We start from the raw sequence: 21,276 nt of genomic DNA on the forward strand, positions 1-21,276 counted from the left end.
TCTATGCAACAGAAGCAGCGTTAATAAGTGTTGGTAGACCCAACTGTCTGCTGAAGAGACATGCAGCTCACTGCCTGGCAGCACAACACGGCTCTGAGTGGGACTCAATTAGTTCCAGACTGAAACGTCAGGTAAAACCTAGTTACTGCCCTGGCTATGCAGTGGGTGATTTTCTTCCCCCGAGCCAATAATGAGCTAACAGCTCAGTATAATTCAGTGCTCATTGCGCTGCCAGAAGTGCCTCTTTGCACATGAAATATGAAGCCAAGACATTTGTCACTCACTGAGCAATCTGAAGTCAATGGGAGCCTCTCTTTCCATTGACTTCATTGAGTTCAAAGTTATTAAAAGGCCCTACATATTACTTTTTTTCCACGGTTTGAGCCTCAGTGTTATGGCCAAATTCAAAATGGCACCTACTTGCTTCCTACTGGGATTCCCGTTGCTCATTCAGCTGGACACAGCAGTCTTCCTTTCCTTTCTTAAACCACTGAAATATTGCTATGTGCTATTAAAACACTGCTGCTTTCCACCTCAAGAGATGGCTGCATTTCAGCAGAGCGAAGGGTCTCCTATGTACATTAAATGCTTTGGGTTGAAAGGCGCTATATCCAAATGCAAGATATTCATTTAACAGGAATAAAGAGGATGGAAATCACCGTGGCCTTTGCCTAAAGGTTCGTTACTTTAACTGAAGGCTGTAGAAAGGTCAGACCACTCAATCCACTGTTTTAAATTCAAAGTCTAAATAGAAGAGGTTTGTAGTTTGTGCAAAAGATAAACCCCCCCCTCTCACGGAGCACTCACTGAATAGAGTAACACACAGCAGGGCTGCACTGACCTGGGATGTGGATCTGAATAGAGAACAGAAATTATTTGATCTAATGAGGCCTGGCAATTTTACCAGTGCTCCTTCTGCACTAAAATAAGCAAGTTAGCACTAATTGGCAAGCATAAGCACCAAGAGGTCCCATGACTGAGAAAGTTGTAAACAAAAGTTAATCTATCAAATTTAGCAGAAGGCACATTATCAGTTCGGAAAAGCAGCCGAGTTCGTACAGGATGATTTGTACTGTTCTGTTTTCCTTAATAATTATTTCATTGCACCCAGAGACTTAAAATATTCAATCATTTCCTGCCACGCCTGATCAAGAACAGGCTGGCTGAACGTATGTACGTGTGTGTATTTATGTATCACCAGGCCTGCACATAACCGCAAACTTTGATGTTTAATGAGAATAAATCTGATGCCGACAGAACACCGCAAGCCCTAAACTTGGGGGACTGCAAAGGCAATGATGCTCTTAATGAGGGATCAGACAAATCCTTGTGATTGATCTGCTTTCCAAACACCCATCTATCCTACCCACAGACAGACGGGGGTATCGTTTGGCTCAAAGCGTGTTGTTAGAATTGCAGAAAATGGATCTCAGGAGCATCTGAAAACTCATCTTGTCCATGCCTTGCCTCACGGCTGAATCAACTAATCATAAAACATCCCTGACAGATTTTTTTGTGCGTCTAACCTGCTCTTAAAACCTCCAGCCAAGGAGCTTCTACAACTTCTGTAGGTAATCTGTGCTCGGGCTGACCTCTCCTTACAGTTAGGAAGCTTTTCTTAACGTCTAACACAGGAGTGGTAAATCTATGGCCAACAGGCTGAATCCTGCCTATGAAGCAGGTCCTCTGCCCTGAGGGTGCCCCAGAGGAGCCAGGAATTCAGGGTAGGAGAGACAGGAGCAGGACTCGCTGCCACAATCCAGGTGCATTGCCCACTGGGGATGCGTATCGCCAGTGGGGTGGAGGGAGGGAGAAGGGGGAGCAATAGATGTGTTAGCCCCCCATGGCTGCTGCCACCCCTTGCCTTGATGCCACTGCATCCAGATCTGGGGGCCAGGCGGGTTTGACACCCCAGATCTAACCTAAACTTCCCATTGCAATCGAAGTCCATTACTTCTTGTCCTGCCCTCCAATGGGACATGGGGAACAGTTGATAACTTTCCTCTCTGCAATCATCTTTTACATATTTGAAGACCGTGACACCTCATTGCCCCTCAGTCTTGTTCTCTAGACTACACGTTTCAAGACTAGGTAGGGACCTACCAAAATCAAGGAGGCAGGTGGCCAATTTCACGGGCCGACTGTGGGGCCAGCCACCATTTTCATGGGCTTACTGCAGCACCCTCCCTCCCGCCATGCCTCTGACAGGCCAAGAGTTTTGTGGTCCTACCCCTTGCTGCTGATTGACCAAGGGCTGTCTGTCACATGGCCCCACCCCTCGCTGCTGATTGGCCAAGAGGGGCAGGGCCAGCGCTCTCAGCCATTTAGTGGCAAGGGGCAGGAGGAGATGGTGCCACCTTGGTGCCGGCAGCTCCCCTTCCCTCTGCCCAGAGGGCTTTGAGGCTGGGCTGTACTGGCCACAAGGACCACTGGCTCCCACTGGGGATCCATCATTTTATTTTTAGTAAGGTGTTTTTTTTCCTCTAGTTCACAGATTTCATGGACAATGGCGATTTTGTGGTTTTTGCAAAAAAAAAAAAAAAAAAAAAAAAAAAAAAAAAAAAAAATCGATGAAATCGCAAATTGGGTAGGTCCCTAAGAACAGGTTTAACAAGGAATCCAGATGTGAAGAATAGCAAAGAACCAGGTCAACTCCATTCCAGTGGCCCATTAATACATGTAGAGACAGGCTATGACAACCTTGATAACCTGACTCTCAAAGATATAACTTTGCTCCATGACCTTCACATCCCTACACAATTCTACTAACTTAGTGGAATTACGCATGGGGGAAGGTACTATTCAATGAGTAAGGGTTTTACCATTTAGCTGTCACAGAGAAGACACATGCATGTGACCACAGGAGCTGGGCATTAATAAACTGCATAATGTCTTATGAAGTTCAAAATTTAAATGCTATTTAAGATTTAGTGCCACTCCTTCCTCCCCTTCTCCTGACACACAAAGTTAGAGAAGCAATTAAAAAATGCTCTTGGAAGGTTGGAGAAATTAAAATAATTAAAAAAAAAGTTCTCTCTCCTTCATAGAAAGTAGTACATAATGGAAAGAGAAGGTAAAGCAAACTAGCTGGACACGACTTTACTCACACTATTTAATGTATCATTTAAAAGTTCCATTCTTACCCAATTGGGTTCTGCGAATCAGAAATTCCTGGCACAGAAGCAATTTTTAGTCAATGGGTGGTGGGAACTAGAGCTGCCTAAAGGATTAAGGCCTTTCCACTTTCTTTTACAGCCTTCCAGGAATTCCCTTGTGAATTCCACTCCTCACCATCTCTCTGCATCCCATATCCAGCACAGCTTTGTGGGAGCCCAGATTGCATTCATGTTTCATTCTCAGACAGAAAAGCAAAATAAGGAGCTGCCTGATTAAACATTAAGGGTTTGATTAAAAAAGGCCTTCAGTTTTGTGGGAACAAGTCTGATACTGTCCATAAGTTAGTAATTGCTTATCTAAATGTTCTCAATTAATTGCAAGACGGTTGTCTGACAGCACAATATTTTACATGCAAGTTTGGAGGCTGAATCTGCCTCCTCTTTTTTTTAAAAAAAAGACTATAAATATCAAACAGACATTACACAGATACGTTCTTTTCCAGTACAAACCAAAAAAAACGTTTAGAGTCTACATGGTGTCCAGACTTCTCTAGAATAATACTGAAAACAGAAAAGATGAATTTGCTGGCTTAAACAACACAAACAGCACAATGAAAATCAGGAAGACAGATGAGGCTCTTGGCTGGAAACTGACTATATTTGAAAAAAGCAAAACAATTTACTCAAATTTAAGACAACTCTGAGTTCAAGACAACCCCCCCTCCCATTAGATTCTGTACATGGAAAACGTATAATTTTTTAAAATAATTTTCCACATATAGAATCTAATTATTGAAGGGTCGTCTTAAATTCATCTCTCCCACTGCTGCAGGGGAGCAGGTAATTCTGAGGCAGGTGGTGTGGGGAGGTCAAACAGTTTGGCCCCTGCTTGTGCCTGTCCCCGTGTTACCTCTGCCCCCTGCCTGGTCCCCACAACCTCTGTTCCCCCTTCCCCTCAACCTCTGCCCCCCCCAACCTTGCTTAGCACCAGCAGGCTCCATCTAGCCTAGGACACTGAGCATGGCCCTAGCCTAGCTCAGCCTGGCCCCCACAGCACCCACACAGGCTGCATGCTGCTGCTGCCACAGGGCTGGGCTGGGGCTGTGCTCAGAGCCCCAGGTTGCAGGGTGCATGGAGCAAAAATAAGGGGAGGAGGGAAAAGGGCAGGCAGGGGAACAGAGGCAGCCTCTTGGGTGCCATGTGACCCACCTGATTAGGCCTGCAGTCTCTACTGATCTGCAGCCTGCTCAAGCCCTTGAAGTGGCAGGCACAACCTGTGCTATGCCACAATACAGTAATATAAAATAGTTGGAGAAATCAGCTTTGCCCCAAACCACCCTACTTACAGAGGGTCTAATGGAAAGATTCCCACTGTCATCAAAAGCTGACTCACTAATGTAAATGAGGTAATTTGGTGACGCAGTTGCTATACTCATGCACACGTGGATTCAAATACAAATTTATTACTGGAAAGGTCCCATCAGAATTTGTGCTTGGACTGTAAGGGACTAATTTCTCTTGTAGTACTCTAGTGATAACACTGGAATATAAATGGCAAATATGCTGGAGTTATGCATTAGCAAACCCGGTCCTCTGTGTCTACTGCTATACTGTAATGGATAACATTTTTTTAATGCAGGCCAGAAGATGAAACCAAGGAAAATAAAATTCACTTAGTTTATACATCCGCCTCCTTTGGGGTCTGTGGTAGCTCAGTAACCTTTTAGATTAAAACCTGTTGACTTTTTTTTCCCCTCCATACAGATGCACAAAATAGGCTAGAGATGGTCCCAAAACAGCTAACCAGGTTTTAACTTTGACAAGGCCAGGGTGTTCAGATCTGGATGTTTGTTTTAAAGAGCAGATCTAAAAGCACATCTATTCAGAAAAGTGCATAGAAATACAATGCAGGCACACAAAAACTGTATGGCAAGAGAAACATTTACTCACATGGGGCATAGAACATGACAAGGGCATGCTTCTTCTTCTTCAAAGATTCCCTGAAGTCTTCTCCCACAAGGTGGATAACACTTGTTTGCTTTTCTTCCCAAGCTGGTTCGGGTGGAGGTGGTGCTTGAGGACTGAAGAAAAAGAAGGCAATGAAACATCCACTGCAAGCCCATCGTGCCCCCGCACCCCGAAGCCCCCCAGCAGCCACGGAGCACCCTGCCGACTCCCAGCACAGCCGGAGGTAAGCAGGGCCCATGGAGGGAAGGGACCTGTGTAGCTCAGCTGGTCCAGCTCTTATAGCTCAAGACAAGGGAGGATTCTGGGATCCCCCATTCTGTCTAGCCAGGGGGTTGGACCAAGGTGGTCAACAGCCCCAAGGCATGCTGTGCCAAGGTCCCCTCCCCTCTGGGGTTTTGCAACAGGTATGAACCTCTTGCAGCCCCAGTAGAGCCTGCAGAGCTGCCAGCTCCTGCAGGCAACAGATGCTCACCCACAGCTACCATCCCTGCTCTCCCTAAGGACACTTGTAGAGCGGTCATCGCGGGAGACTCCCTCCTGAGGGGGACTGAGGGCGTGATCTGCCACCCCAACCCCTTAGCCCGGGGGTCTGCTGCTTCCCAGGAGCCCATATCTAGGACGTGGCCGAGAGGATCCCTAAACTCATCCAGTCCACTGACCACTTCCCTATGCTCCTTATCCACGTGGGTACGAATAACACGGCTCGGAGCAATCCCAGCCAGGTCATGAGATGCTACAGGGCTTTGGGAGTGGGGCTTAAGGGGTTGGGGGCACAGGTGGCGTTTTCCTCGATCTTCCTGGTTTTGGGCTATGGGCTGAGGAGGGAGAGGAGGATTGAGGTAGTCAACCAAGGACTGCAACACTGATGTCATGGTGAAGGCTTCAGCTTCCACGATCAGAGTCCGCTTTTTGGTGAGAGTGGCAGTGGTCTGCTGGGGAGAGATGGCCTCCACCACACTGCACTGCAGAGGAGGCTTTTCTCAGCCAGACTGGCTGACCTGCTCAATGGGGCTTTAAACTAAGCCCACCAAGGGATAAAGGACTACCGCCACTACAAGCCCACTGAGCAACCTTTGCAAATCCAGCAGGCCAAGGTACTCAAGGGAACCAACCCCTACCTACAGATCGCTCCAGGGCTAGGGAAAGGCAAGGCCCCCAGTGGGACACTTACGTGCCTGTACAACCAGAGGCGGGCAATTATTTTGGGCAGAGGGCCACTCAGAGTTTTGGCAAGCCATCGAGGGCCGTGCGACAGGCAGCCAGGGGCTGTACATCTTTTAGGGGGCCCTGCGAGTCGAACAGAATGGCCTGGTGGGCCACATCTGGCTCGCAAACTGCATTTTGCCCACCTCTGGTGTACACCAATGCCAGGAGCTTGGAAAATAAACAGGAGGAACAGGTCCTCCTGCTAAACAAGAATGACTATGATCTCATAGGGATAACGGAGACCTGGTGGGACTACACCTATGACTGGGCTATACCCTATACAGGCGAGATCATGTAGACAAAACGGTGGGGGTATAACTCTCGGTCAAGGACAGCTACACGTCCCTGCAAATTGATGCTGGCACCCAGGGAAGATGACTGGAGTGCCTCTGGGTTAAAATACGTGGGGAACATGGCACAGGGGACACCATGGTAGGAGTCTACTACAGACCTCCTAACCAGAAACAAGAGCCGGACCAGGAATTCACCACAGAACTGGCTGAGGCTGCACGCTCCTGGTCCATGGTTGTCATGGGAGACTTCAACTACCCGGCCATCTCATGGGAAGAGCACTCGACCAAATCCAATCGGTTGCAAAGCTTCCTCACATGCGTGGATGAGCTCTACCTGACTCAAGAAGTCTATGGGCCGACAAGATGTAAAGCATTGCTGGACCTGGTATTGGCCAAAGGGGATGATCTAGTCAGTGACCTAAGAATTGATGGAAAGCTGGGTGATAGTAACCACGAGCTGATCACCTTTACTATCCATCGCAGAGGTGGCAAGTCAGTCAGCAATGCTCAAGTCCTTGACTTCAGGAAAGCTGACTGACAAGCTCAGGAGGCTCACTGTCGAGGCTCTAAGGGACCATGTCTTGACAAGAGGAGTGGTTGCTCCTCAAGGGAACGATCCTGACAGCACAAGGGATGGCCATCCCATCTCAGAGGAAGGGTAGCAAAAGGGCACAGCAACCCTCTTGGCTCAGCAGGGAAACTGAGGACTTCCTATGCCTCAAAAGAGAGACTTATAAAGGCTGGAATTACCACCAAGGAGGAGTAATCAGCACTTGTCCGTACCTGCAGGGAGCGGATCAGGAAAGGCAAGGCTGCAACCAAGTTCCATGTGGCTTCACGTATCAAGGATAATAAGAAGTCCTTTTTCAGATATGTAAGGAATCGGATAACACTGGACCCCTGCTAAACCAAATGGGACAGCTGATAACTGACACCCAGGAAGAAGCCAACCTGCTTAATGGGTACTTCACGTTGGTCTTTCATCAAACCAATGGGACTGCCCTGCCTAGCATGATGCGGGATGGCCAGGGTGAGGGCGTATTTATAGCCAGCATCGGTGTAGATCTAGTAAAGGAACACCGAGAGGCTGGGCACCTGCAAGTCAGCTGGTCCTGACAGATTACACCCTAGACTACTCAGAGCTGGCAGGTGTCATAGCCCAACCATTGGCAAAAATATTCGAAAACTCGTGGCACTCAGGTGAAGTACCTGAAGACTAGAAGGCCAATGTGGTACTCATCTTCAAGAAAGGGCGGAAAGTAGATCCCAGGAATTACAGGCCAATTTAGCTTACCCTCAATCCCCGGTAAGATTCTGGAGAAAATTATCAAGATGACCCTTCTTCGTAAGCTGGCTGATGGCAGCATCCTGAGGGATAGCCAGCACAGGTAGGTTTTGCCTGACCAATCTCATCTCCTTCTATGTCCAGGTGATGTGTCACCCGGTCAAGGGAGAAGAGATTGACATCATATATCTGGACTTTAAAAAAGCCTTTGATCTGGTGTCCCACGACCTCATCATGGAAAAATTGGCCAACTGTGGCCTCGCTACACCACAGTCCGATGGCTGGGAAATTGGCTCTGAGGTCGGACCCAGAGAGTAGTAGTTGATGGATGTGAATCATTATGGCGCTCCGTGACCAGTGGTGTTCCCCAAGGCTCTGTCCTTGGACTGGTTCTCTTCAACATCTTTATCAATGATGTGGACATTGGTGTCAGAAGTGCACTGGTCAAGTTTGCCAATGACACTGAATTTTGGGCCATAGCATCCACACCTGAGGACAGGCTAGTGATCCAGGCTGACTTGGATAAACTTAGTAAGTGGGCAGATACAAACCTGATGACCTTCAATACTGATAAATGTAAGGTACTCCACCTCGGGGGGGGGGGGGGGGGGGAGAACCCGCAGCATGCTTATAGGCTCGGCAGTGCTACACTTGCTAGCACCACTGCTGAAAGAGACTTGGGGGTCACAACTGACCACAAGATGAACATGAGCCATCAATGCGATGTTGCAGATGGTAAAGCAAAAAAACCCTCTGGCTTGCATCCATAGATGCTTCTCAAGTAAATCTAAGGATGTCATCCTCCTGCTGTACTTGGCTTTGGTGAGGCCACAGCTGGAGTACTGCATCCAGTTCTGGGCTCCACAATTTAAGAAGGATGTTGAGAAGCTTGCAAGAGCCCAGAGGAGAGCCATGCACATGATCAGAGGGCACGAGAACAGGCCTTATGAAGAGAGGCTGAGCACCATGGGACTCTTCAGCCTGGAAAAGCGCAGGCTCAGGGGGAACCTGGTGGCTGCTTATAAGTACATCAGGGGTGTGCATCGGGATCTGGGAGGACGTCTGTTTACCAGAGTGCCCCAAGGGAAAACAAGGGCCAACAGTCATAAACTCCTCCAAGACCATTTTAGGCTGGACACAAGGAAAAACTTCTTTACTGTCCGAGCCCCCAAGACCTGGAATAGACTCCTCCCAGAAGTGCTGCAGGCACCTACTCCAGACTCATTCAAGAAAAGTTTGGATGTGCATCTTGCTGGGATCCTTTGACCCTAGCTGACTTCCTGCCCTTAGGGCAGGGAGCTGGACTTGATGATCTTTAAGGTCCCTTCCAGCCCTAATGTCTATGAAATCTAAAAATATTCAGATTTCATAGAAGTGTACGAAGAGTAACTTGGTCATTACTGATTTGAGAAAACAGCAGAAAAGTTTCCCTAAGGGCAAAACTTTGGCTTGCATTTCCAGCACCAGACAGTTAATTTCTATGGGTCAGTAAAATAAAAAACATAAGCAATTCTGCCCAATGGTATGAGTAGGACTGGTACAACATGGAAAAGTTATTTTAGCAAAGAGCCAACAGAATGGACTTTATGTCTTGTGCTGTGGTGTCTAAAGTTATGCCTACAGAGCTGGCAGGATCAGAAGGGGTTGACAGAGAATAACCCACCCATAAAAGCCTTTGTAGCAGGTATTGCCAGAAGAAAAACTTTTGTCAAGTATTTCAAGAGCAGATCATAAAATACAAAGTCTGCCACTCAAACCAGGGCACAATATATCACACTGCTCTATTTAACAGCGTGGACAGTAATCAAACTTATTTTATTTTAGTAAAGAGACTGATATCAAATGTGACTTTATTTCTTGAATAGACTGCAGCAACCCTGTACAGGTAGAACTACTCTAGAAATCTGTTATTCTTCAGCTCACGGTCTCATCTCCGACTCATTAAATTCATTCCTGCTGTATCTTAAATAAGTGATTACTTATATAAATCATCAGAGTGGAGCCACAGCATAAAGACCTTCATGTGTAGTCTTAGTCATATATTACAGTTTCCACACGTCCTGTCATTTTGAATGACACCATTTTAAGGAGTACTAGGTATAGGAAAACAAAGAGAAAATTCCGATTTTTAATTGCATCCAAGGTCATCTGCCAGATGACTCCATATTTCTTTCCATACTGATTGACCAGTTGCTAGCAAGAGGAATCAGGATGTCAGATACTGTTGACGCAAGCTGACAAAGGGTATTGTCTATGCTACAATCCAGAAATGCTTCTACATCACCTGCAAACATGTCAAAGCTGCTTTAGACCAGCTAGCCCAGGTATCAATAACAATGTGGCTGCAATGGCATGGGCTGCAGATACTGAGCAGTTACCAAGGATACTGGATGGGTTTGTGCAGCCTGAGCTGAAACCAGTGTGTTGCGACCAGAATGCTGCACATATCCAAGCTACCTAGATTAGAGTTTGCTCTGGTACATCTATGCAGGCTAAAAGCATACGTCTAGACTGCGGTGTAGGCATCTTTATATAGATTTCAGAGGAGCTTTGACTGCTTAAATCAGCTAAGGATCTGGGTTCTATTTCTGGCTCTGGTTGGGAGAAGGTCTAATGGCTAGAGCTGGGATCCCATATTTTTCATAGCGTCACTCACTTACGGTGTGACCCTGAGTAAGTGAGGGGTGGAGAGATGGCGATTTATCCAAGCGTAAGCTAAGTACAGTGTTTACCTCCATCTTGGAAAGGCATTGTAAGGGCAAACTAAGTACGTGATTTAAAGCCCTTGGAAACATTCAGCGTGCCTGTACACGAGCGCGGAGGCTGCTCTGACGCACTGTAATTACAGCGTGTTGGAGCAGACTCAATTAAATGAGTCTGCCAGAGCACAGCAATTACCGCACACCAGCACCCTCCCGCGTCTTGAGCATCAGCATCCCTGGGGGCACGTGAAATAGAGCTCATTCAACCAACTTGAATTCAAGCACCCCCGCCACCATTTTGAAGCAAGGGGATGCTGATATATAATATGCTGTAGGCACTTTAATTAGAGAGGCTCTAAGAGCCTCTCTAATTAAAGTATCCCCCCCACCCCGAGCACATGCATCTCAGGGCACTTTTACAAGACAACACAAATACAAATTATCAAACAAACTATCCTGTTAAAAAAAAAAAGGCGAGGTTATATGCCCCATATCAATATATGGTTAGAGCTCAACAACTTCCAAAAATTGAAAAAAGCAGGTACAATTTTTTTTTTAATTGTTGAATAATACAAACGTGGTAAATCCAGAGGTTTTGAGCAAACAAATTCAGTGCTGAAAAAAACAACAATTATATATGTTTGTTCCAAAAGAGAAAATAAAAGGACAATTACTACAGCAATTGTTCCCTCTTGGAACAGAATTCTTTTCTACAGACATTAAACTCAAATCTGCATATTTTAATGCATTCCTTATGAAAAGATGTCAGGATGAAATGAATTGGGCAAAGATGATTTACAGTGATTGAAAGAAAGGGAAACAGAACAAAGAAGTGCGAAGTACAACAATTTCACTACTAAAAGGAAACTATTGCCTCATTTCAAGAAGGTGCAACAAATTTTATCCTATTTATTTCTGAAGCTCCTGGTATTCTCTCAGGAGAGAAGCTTAGGATATACTTAAAAACGTTTATTTTAGGAAAGACTTACCAGGACAAGCATTAAAACAAACCCACAGCAAATAAAGGATTTTGTGCATTAAAACCCATAATTAGCATGCATGTTTGTGTGGGCTTTGATACTGGCATTCAATTTTCTTTCTGTTAGTAAGGGATTTAAGTGGGAGATGAAGCTAGGCTGGTGATTTGCTTCCTCACAAAAGCAATCTCCAGTGGCCATTAGCCAAAAATCTGGATGCAAATCTCAGACTCTTAGAAACTTACTTTTGTAGCCAGTCAATTATCTTTTTCTTGGTTCTGAGGTGTGGCAGAGTATATTTCTCTTCTCCATCCTTGAAATACTTCAATGTAGGAAACCCTGAGATGTGAAATCTTTCAGCCAGTGCCTTGTTGGCGGTAGCATCTACTGCTGCAAGGACACCTGGACTCTAAAATACAAAGAGACTAACTGTAAGTCATGATGATGGACACAGCTTTTTCCAGGAGACGGTACACATTCAGACACAGTGACTCTTAGCCCTCTATGTGCAAACTAGGCCTATACAGAAAAGCACAGTTGGTCTTAATGATTGGCATAAAGGGATGAATATTTTACCAAGTCATCAAGTTAAAATACTGAAGACCCTCCAGCTCATTAATGGATGAATCCCAAGACACAGCTCTGGTAGCCTGGCTGGACATAAGCCGTATATTTTGGGGAAGGAGACAAAATGGGAAGAAATACTGTTCTAGGACAAGCAGCTATGTGACTAACAGCACTGGGTCAACCCAAGGGCTCGAAGAGACCATCCAGGGCACTCCACCATGTGTCTTAGCCCTAAGAGGAGGACTAGAGGCTTGTACACCAGGCAGTCCTCTGGCCTGTCTCAACCTGTCCATGCAATGCCATTGATGGAGCCCCTACAGAGGAAGGGCACCCATTTCATAGCATCACATCTATAAGATCCAGATTCCAACCACTTGGACACATCTGGTCTCAACAACTACCAATGGTCAGGATTTTTCCCCAAGTGTGAAATGTGAGAGATTTAACCACTCTGTAGAGGCACTGTGGCAGAGAGGCAAACGCATCTCATTATGGCACCAAAGCCATGAATATGAACCCATTTTGGACTTAGTTGACGGTAGCCCCCACACTAGGTAACCCAGCTGTCAATGGGTCATTCATGTAGAGGAGTCAACGGTAGATACTGATTCAGTCGGCATTGTTGTAAAAAGCAGCAATGACTATTCTCCCAATTAAACATGCTGACATTCATGAGGAACAACTGTGTTGAAGTCAGTGCGACATCAGTCTAAAACCAACGTACACAGAAGGAAGAACAAGCCCGTTAGACTTTTAAATCTACTTCATAAATAAAAGCCCATGTTTGTTTAACATCTGCATTTCACATGAGGCCTGTAATTAATAGGAAAGAAAAACTTTTCCACTTTGTATTTGGGTTTGATCACATTATGTATAAGTAAGGCCCTACAGCGGAATACATCAACACTGCGATTTTGTTTTCATTTAAGACAGAATGTTCTTTCTAAGACTTTGGCAGGGCTCACGCATTGCCGATGAGACTGTGCTTTGCAAACACATCTCGGAGGGCCCAGTGGGAGGATGAGAACAGCTAAAACTGTTGTAGGGGGGAAAAGGAAAGTAATTCTTATTATTTCAGTCATTTATTAATCATTATTTGAAAAGTGAGGGGAAGGACAAAAGATTAGCTTACATCATTGGCTACATGGAGGGACTCTGCAGCCTTCTCGTATTCTGGCTTCATTTTCTTACAGTGCCCACACCCTGACAGAAAAAAGAAAAAAAATTAAATGATCCATTATACAACGGTATTTTCCATTATGCTCCCTAAGCAGGGTCACACCGCGATTATGTAAAGACCCATCCAGCCATTACTGAGATCCAGGACCAAGGATAAACATCCAATATATTTCAGAACATATTTTATTTCATTTACTTGTACCAATGCTAGTAAGTTTTAGGATCATTTCCATAAAACTAATGACAATTTAATATGCGGTGAAAGAATGGAATATGTAATATCTTGTTCTTTTCCAGAATCCTACAAAGACTATATAGGTAGCATCTTTCAAGACACTGCTTTACAGTACACTCTTTGTCAAGTCACTTAGCCTGACTTAATTCAAATCCTAAATCCTTAGCTACACAAAGAAAACATACATCCAGGTTGGCTTACGCTAACAGCATTATTTAGTCATTTAAACTTCAATTTGACTGTACTGATATAAGCTCCACTTTACACTGGTGCAGCCTGTTTATAATGGGGATTTGCACTGACGTAAAGCATACTAATACATATGCTTGTACACAGGCAAGGCCTGTAAAATGGAGATGTTAGTATGCCACCTGTGTAAAGATCTTCAAGACTTGTCTAAAAAGCATTATTTAGGCACAAAACTATATTATGGTAATGAGGTAAAATGGCCACCTTATGCACAGATGATAAAACTAACTTTTTAAAGCTGCTTTCTTCCTCTACAAGCCCTTCCAAAGCTTCCAGGCAGACTAAGATCTTCAAAACTGGAGTAGGTAGGTACCCTGCCAGGACATAAGACCTAGGTCTGAGCAGCTACGGTGCAAATTGTAGATGGGACTCGCTTCAGGCTGGATGATTTAGTTACCCTCATGCAACTCTCTCCATTCCTCCCAAGACATGCCGACACAGATGAGGTTCCCTCTGGCCTAACGAAAAGGAGAACAGGAGAGGCCCAGCCATCAGTTATGGATGAAGAGCTTGAAAGAGTTGGAACTAATTCCTATAAATGGCCATCTATACTAAAGGCCCTGTCAGATGCTGCTAAATGAACTGTGCTGTTAACAGGACACATTGCATTTGGCTATTGATTTCTGGAAAAGTCCTGACAGGTACTTTCCTGCTGGGCAAAGTCAGTCCTGTTTTCCTCCTCCTTGTGGGAATACATAAAGGCCCAGGCTTTGACGGGCTTTGAAAAGCATGAAAGCCAAGGCAATGTCCACTTCCGCTCCACTATGGCCGTTTCTAAGTTTGGTAAGGAGCGGGGTTAGGGTGCTGTCAAAAAGGACACAGAGCATAAGCAGAACAAAAAGTATTGCTCAATCTCACTGCAGGGAAGAACAGTCAGAGCAGCCATGGACCAAGCTTGCGCTTGGTTTTAAAAACCACAGTTGGATAACCCTGGTTTGACCCATCTCTAGAGGTGAAGAGCCCCGTTTCCACCCGCTCCTCTTGCAGCCCAGCAAGAGGAGGGTCTAGTATGATGCATTATGGTGCAACTTGTACACAACAAGCAGGGATTTATGGCATACAACTCCAGCTGCTACAGCTGACACACTCTGGGTGCAATCCTGGCTGCAGCTGTAATGCGGTACTGACATAACCAAGCTGGTTTTGAACAAATCGAGCTTAGGTGTCAGTTGCGATGTACAGGCTGCAGTAAGGAGCTCAGAGCAAGCTGCAAAATCTGCCTGAGAAGAATAACCGAGTTGCAGCAGCTGGACAGCTACCGGTTCCTGAATTAGACAGTTTGATAACTAGCTTGAATGAGTCTACATTGCACTGCAGACAGAGCCACAACTGAAGTCCAGGCTGTAAAAATGCCCCATGGTATCAATTACACAATACTGGCTGCAGTGACTTACATCCTCCGTGTGAAAAAATACAAGTGCATTTTTAAAGCCATAAATATGGAAGAACCAGGTGGTTTTAAGAATGCAGGGAAAGCTATAAAGGAGAGATTTTGCAGTCAGAGAAAGTAAGAGCACAGAACATGGAGCCTGACATGACAGGTAAGAGGTGAAATCCTATTCAGAGGCTAGAAAAGCCTGAGAAAGAGTTACTGTCTCAGCACTGCTTGTCCTGTTTTCAAGAGTATGCAAAAAGCCAGCAAAATGATTTATTTGCCACCCACAGAAATCTTGCAGTCGCATGGCTTTCTGGAAGGGACTGACAGTTCCCACTGACATCTGCTTGACTTGATTTATTTCCCCTTTTTGGAGCGGAGAACTTTATTTACAGGTGGAGATTCCACAGAATGAATAAAGAGCGCTTCGCGTCACGGCTGAGACCACTTGGGAACTGAACTCAGCAGCCTGAAGTACCCCAACCTCTCCCAGGTCACGTACAGAGCAGTACAGTATTCCACCACCACGGCCTGGAGGCTACATTTGGATTAATCTCAGGTGGCAAAAATCTTAAAAGCCATCACTTAAAGTCCCTTCCAGCCCCTAACATCCATGAAAACTTTCCTCAAAACAGAAAAGTTACTCTGCCCAGCTTTATGGGGACTTTTCCATTCCCTTTCACTGCTTGGTACTGCTGCCTCCCTTCAGTTGAGATTAAGTTAAGATGCTGTCAACCCTGCAAGTCAAATCTCCTGGGGTCACTTATCCTACCTTTCCCTATTCTTGTCAGAATCATCATGACATTCGTACGGCCAATGAGAAAGTCATTTAAATGAATTTCAAGCTCACGGTCTTTTCTTTGACTGCCATGTTATGCTGCTCAGCACAGCTTATATCCTCCAATACCAAGCTCCTCTAGTTTTAGACATTTTTTAGGTGTAAAATGAATGGGAAAATAACAACAATTCTACAAGATGCCTTTAACCCAGACGCCACAATGTGCTGTGTAAGGTCTGCTGGGATTACAGAAGGAAGCCCTTAGGTTTTGCAGCAAACACCTTTGATGTTCATTCTTAGAAGATGCATTTCTGTGTTAAGTGTATATTGACATAGGGATACATTATGAGCAAAAATACTAAGGAAGAGAATTGACCTCTCCAGTCCCAGGAGAGGAAGAGAAAGGTCAAGAAAAACCCTAAGGATGCCCCGCTGCCTGCCTGCCATATGGACTGATGTCAGCTCCTTCACTCTAGATGGGACCAGGATCTTGGAGATACCTGGGAATAAGGACTCCTGGAGTTTTGTTCTCTCGCTGTAGGATGAGGAAACCCTCCCACTGAAATAACAATGAGAATTAATCTTACCCTGCAATGGGAAAACCAGATCTGAAAAATAATCCTAGGTACCTCACAGAGATCCTCTATGTAGGTGGCTTTGCCCAGCTATAAAATGGGCATCCTACCTCATTGAACGAGTCTAAATCCTTCAAGCTGCACAAAAGGAAAGGCAGAATGCACATATTAACATCACAGAGAAAAGAGGGAGAGATTTACACTCTTAAAAATCAAAATCCTGAAGTGTGAAACGTGGTGTAAAACAAGCCCTTGCTAATTGTTTTAAAATAGCTGCATGAATGAAGTGAGAGCACCCATTTCCCATTTTATTTATAATTGATGTTCTTGTTCGCTCCAAGTAACCATGCGAATAAATACATTCTCCCTTTGATGCAGCGGCTGTTAATCAGGAGTCACAAATTTCAATTACATGCCCATGACTGGGACCATTCAAAGTTTTCTGACTCATTTCAGAGCTGGAAAAGCAAGGGGATCTGGCCATCAGTCACTAGACGCAGCAGACTAAAGCCCTGCAAGTCAGGCAGGAGTAACTCAGCATGTCCAGCTATGTACAGTTGAGAGAATTATCTACTATAAAAAAAAACAAACAGTGGGATGACAGTAGGTTGGGAGGCCAACAGCACACTGAAAAGGAAAGGTTAAAAAAAAAAAAAAAAGACCCTGTTACTGGTCAGCAATTGAGTATTTTCATATGACTGTCCCTCTGCTCCAGTCCAGGTCACAATTTTCACAAGGAAATAAAGAAAATGGACAAGAAGCACAGCAGATGAAGGAGGGAGTGCTCATCGCAATGACAATCTGACATGCTGCAGCTTTCCCACTAGCTGCAATGGAGGGCCACCTTTATAGGGGCCTAATCACCAACGTTTTCGCCTGTGACTGCATGCAGGATGGCCACTCCCCCAAGTGGGACAAAAGCACTTGGGGTCTCAGGGGTCTGGTCTGTAGCTGGTATAAATCCATGCTTCTCTCAAAAGTCAATAGAGCTATGCCAGTTTACTCCAGTTGCAAATTTAGTCCCAGGAAGCAAAAGAGCACATTATTTCTGATTCATCACTGCATCATTCCAGTTTTTGTACTAATAGAAATCCACTGAGACCAAGAAAGTTACACCCACATGCAGCTGGTGTTGCAGGGTGGTGACTCAGGTCCATAGTCAGTCCCATTAAAATAAGAACATATTTACAAGCAGAGGAATAAGAAATTCAAGAGCACAAAGAAGCCCACTGATTTCAGCGCATCCCATCCTACACAACTGTCCAGATCATTACAACCATTCGTTCTTGTTTTCACAGGAGAAGGAGCAGGTGAAAATAGGGGAGCACAGAATGCTTCAGCCACCACCGATCCTGAATGAAGACTTCAGCCTACAAATCTCATGCAAAGAAATGATCTGTTCTGCCACCTGACTGGAGCAGACTTGTAATGCAAAATCCAAGTCACATATCAGCTGCAGGTTATCATCTGGTAGAACAATGTTGCTTTTAAAATAGAAAATTAATTGCAAACACACTATTGAGACAGCAACATTCATATTCTACAACTGCTACAATTGTCAAACGTATCTCCTGAGGCTCCAGTTTAAGAAGTGGACTAAAATGTTTTCCAACGGAAAAGACCCGAGGCATCTGCATTTTAGCCTTCAGCAACTGATTGCAAAGACCTAAGCCGCAGAATGGAATCCATTAAGTTTTATATTAGTCACCTGCCAGGCCATTAACCACTGAAGGAAACAGGCAATCCTGAACTCAGACCTTCAGAAGGTAGAAACAGATGCACTTCCAAGGACAGTGCTCTGGCTCTGGTACTGATGGCTTTTGTTGTGCTCCCAAGTATTTGTGCTTGGTATTTTCACCAGCCTTTTTAACTTCTGGGAGCCATTTATGAAGCTGAGCCAACACAAGGGTCCATTTCCTGCGTGTCTGAAGCCCTGGCTGATGGACCCATAATTGGCTGTAAACACACATTACAAGAAGTCTCAAAAAAACAAAAATGCAGGGATTGATAATGGCTGGTAAGGGTTTCCCAGTCAACACTTCTATGATGTTCTGCAAGAACTGGGACATAACCAATTTAGACCACGAAAGCAACAAGCTTTGGAAACAGATTTCCAGCTGGAACAGGGAAAATCAACTAATTTTAAGATATAACTTGATCACAGAATCAGTTAGAAGTGACCTCAAGTGCTATTGTCCAGAGATGCAAGATTCATTGGTCCTAAACTATCCCAGATGGATCTCTCTCCAGCCTTCTTCTGCAAACCTAGGAGGTGAAAGTGATAGCAGGAGACTATACAGGCAGTCCTCGGACTTACAACACAACTGGTTCCTGAAAACCGTGTCTTAAGTCAAAACGTTGCAACTTGGAACCAATTTTTATAAGAAGCAATGTTTTAAATGGGGGATTGGTTTCTGAACCAAGGCCCGATACCATCTTTTCACTATAAAATACCCCAGAATTTTGTACTCGATCAATTACAGATGGGTGATATAGCTACATTAATGTATTTATATTGTAAATAGCAATCATACTGATATGGAAGGACTTCTTTGAGGTGACTTTGCTGGACTTTTTGAAGGGCTCTTGGTTTGACTTTTTGACAAGGGTCTTGGCTAGAGTCTTCTCAGGAGTCTCGGCTGCAGGTTTTTCTGGAGTCTTGTCTGCTTTCTTAAAGAAAGTGTCCAAGGAAGTATGGACAGACGTTCTCCAGGGAGATGAGCAACACAGTGAACTTGTTCGCTGGCGTGGTGTTGCATCGACTCAAGCGTTATAAAGTCAAAACTGACATCAGAAAGTTGAAACAGGGTGTCAACTGATAAACGTTATAAGTGCAAAACCTTGTAACACGAAACCTTGCAAGTTGAGGACTGCCTGTATTTGCCCATCCAAAAAGACCATTCCAGGTCTTTGCTCCTAAATCAAACAATTTAAGTTACAACTTAAGCAATATATACACGTGTCCTGCAGAAGTCACTGCTGTTCATCTTCTTGTTAAGCTTATTTAAGAGGCTTAAATAACAGCTGCTGGTTGTCTTTTTTATATATCAATTAAAGTCTGAATAATGGAATATATTAATTAGAATACAAATAATGATCTTAATTCAGGTCTCAAACCATAAACTTGATTACAAGAGGTCCTGTCCTGCACAATTAGTTACACTGATACTGGTGACAGTGGCAGCATGACATGCCTCGTCCAGAAGGCAGGAAGGAGTGGAGAAAGGACACTGGACCAGAAGGACCTTTAGCTTCTTACAAAACTGTAGGTCTTTATCAACGTGATAAGAAACTCAATATTATAACTCCCCCCCATACATATGTATCCTCCTATACAGTACTTCCAACCCCTGTAGCCCAGGCAGATCAGGAGTGGGAAGCAAACCCAAGTCTCTTCCACAGTAATGCAATGCTTTAGCCAAAAGGAAATGTTTCCCCCCACAGTATTTTATTTTGTTATTATTGATTTGTGACAACATATATGGCACCATTAAGATGACTCAAACACAGACAAATTGTATTGCAGCAAATTGTTTTCAAAAGTTCTGCTGTGATGGATATATTTCTACCCTAAAAACTTACAGCTGTGCCTACAGAGGACCCGCCGCAAACCAATCATTATCCAGCAACTTGGTTGCTGCATAGGCAGTCTGTCTTATTGCAGTCCCTGGAATACAAATGGCTCTGCTGCTCCATGTCACTTATTTATTGTTTGCTTCTTTCAAGTTATTAAGGCTGTATAAATAAATATCACGCTTTTGGTCACGTCCCATGGTTTCGACACAATATTGTCTGAGGGCATGAAGTGAAGGCAGAGACGTGACAAGCAAGAGATAAAGGCCATCACCAACTTCCGACGGACTGAGAATCAGGAATTTCTGATTTGCAGAACCCTAGAGACAAATTAAATTGTGAATAAAGATTCTAAAGAATCATTAAATTCCTTCTATTGACAAGCTAGTCGGGCAACATTACCATGCATCACACTATTCATTAGATCGTGCCATCTCCACATTCACCTATCGCTACTTACCGCAAATATTTCTATTAACCTAATGGGAAAACACACGTTTGAAGCACAACCTGCAGTGCCTTCTGCGGGGAGTTCACATTTAATTTACACTTAATTCTGCAAATAGCCTGAAACAAAAACTTTGGGGCTGGTGCACCAACCCGAACATGGGGCTCTGCAGGGCAGTGCAGAGGACACAGATCTGACTTTTATGCCCGACAGCCAGTCAAAAACAATTATTCAATTATTTCATCCTAGGCTATGGATAAATGCAACTCTTAACTGTTTTAAGGGGTGGGGGTGCTGCTGTTCAAGAGCGCACATCCGCTGTTACAGATCAAATCGCTGTAACTTTACCCTCTGAACGAAGCAGACTAAAAGTTTCAATGGCTTTACTACACTTGTACAACTATAGTAGCATGGATAGCTGTAATAGTTGCAACAACTTATACTAGGATCATTTGATATCAGCTGTCAGATCTGTTTATACCCTTAAATGAGCCTGGCCCAGTCTTCAACCTTGACCAGAGAGTACATGCTGGGGAGAAACTGGGGTACACAGAGTGATGGCAGGAATGTAAAATGGTTAGTCAAGACAAGAGGACATTGGCAGGACACCGACCTTGCAATGCAACCTGCATATAGTAGTCACTGTCTGCTGTCAGCACAAAAGACAGATAGACACTGCCATCTCACAGGGCCTGCTGCCTCCACATGAATGAAATCCTTTCCGATGGTCTTCTGGGACACTAGAGGCAT

At 44.6% G+C, this 21,276-nt stretch overlaps 1 protein-coding gene across 3 annotated transcripts in view; it reads right to left on the minus strand.

Annotated features, from left to right (window-relative positions):
* PDIA5 (protein disulfide isomerase family A member 5) overlaps nucleotides 1-21,276 on the minus strand; it is a 139,680-nt gene that overhangs the window by 37,361 nt on the left and 81,043 nt on the right. For all 3 annotated transcript variants that reach the window (XM_014599612.3, XM_019480576.2, XM_019480577.2), the window contains exons 12-14: nucleotides 13,247-13,317; nucleotides 11,793-11,956; nucleotides 5,067-5,197 (exon numbers count right to left, since the gene is read on the minus strand). In XM_014599612.3, the coding sequence (XP_014455098.1) occupies nucleotides 5,067-5,197; nucleotides 11,793-11,956; nucleotides 13,247-13,317 (366 nt within the window). The remainder of the gene's footprint in view (nucleotides 1-5,066; nucleotides 5,198-11,792; nucleotides 11,957-13,246; nucleotides 13,318-21,276) is intronic.

This window comes from Alligator mississippiensis, chromosome 4 (genome assembly GCF_030867095.1).
Source record: "Alligator mississippiensis isolate rAllMis1 chromosome 4, rAllMis1, whole genome shotgun sequence".
Taxonomy (NCBI): Eukaryota; Metazoa; Chordata; order Crocodylia; family Alligatoridae; genus Alligator; species Alligator mississippiensis.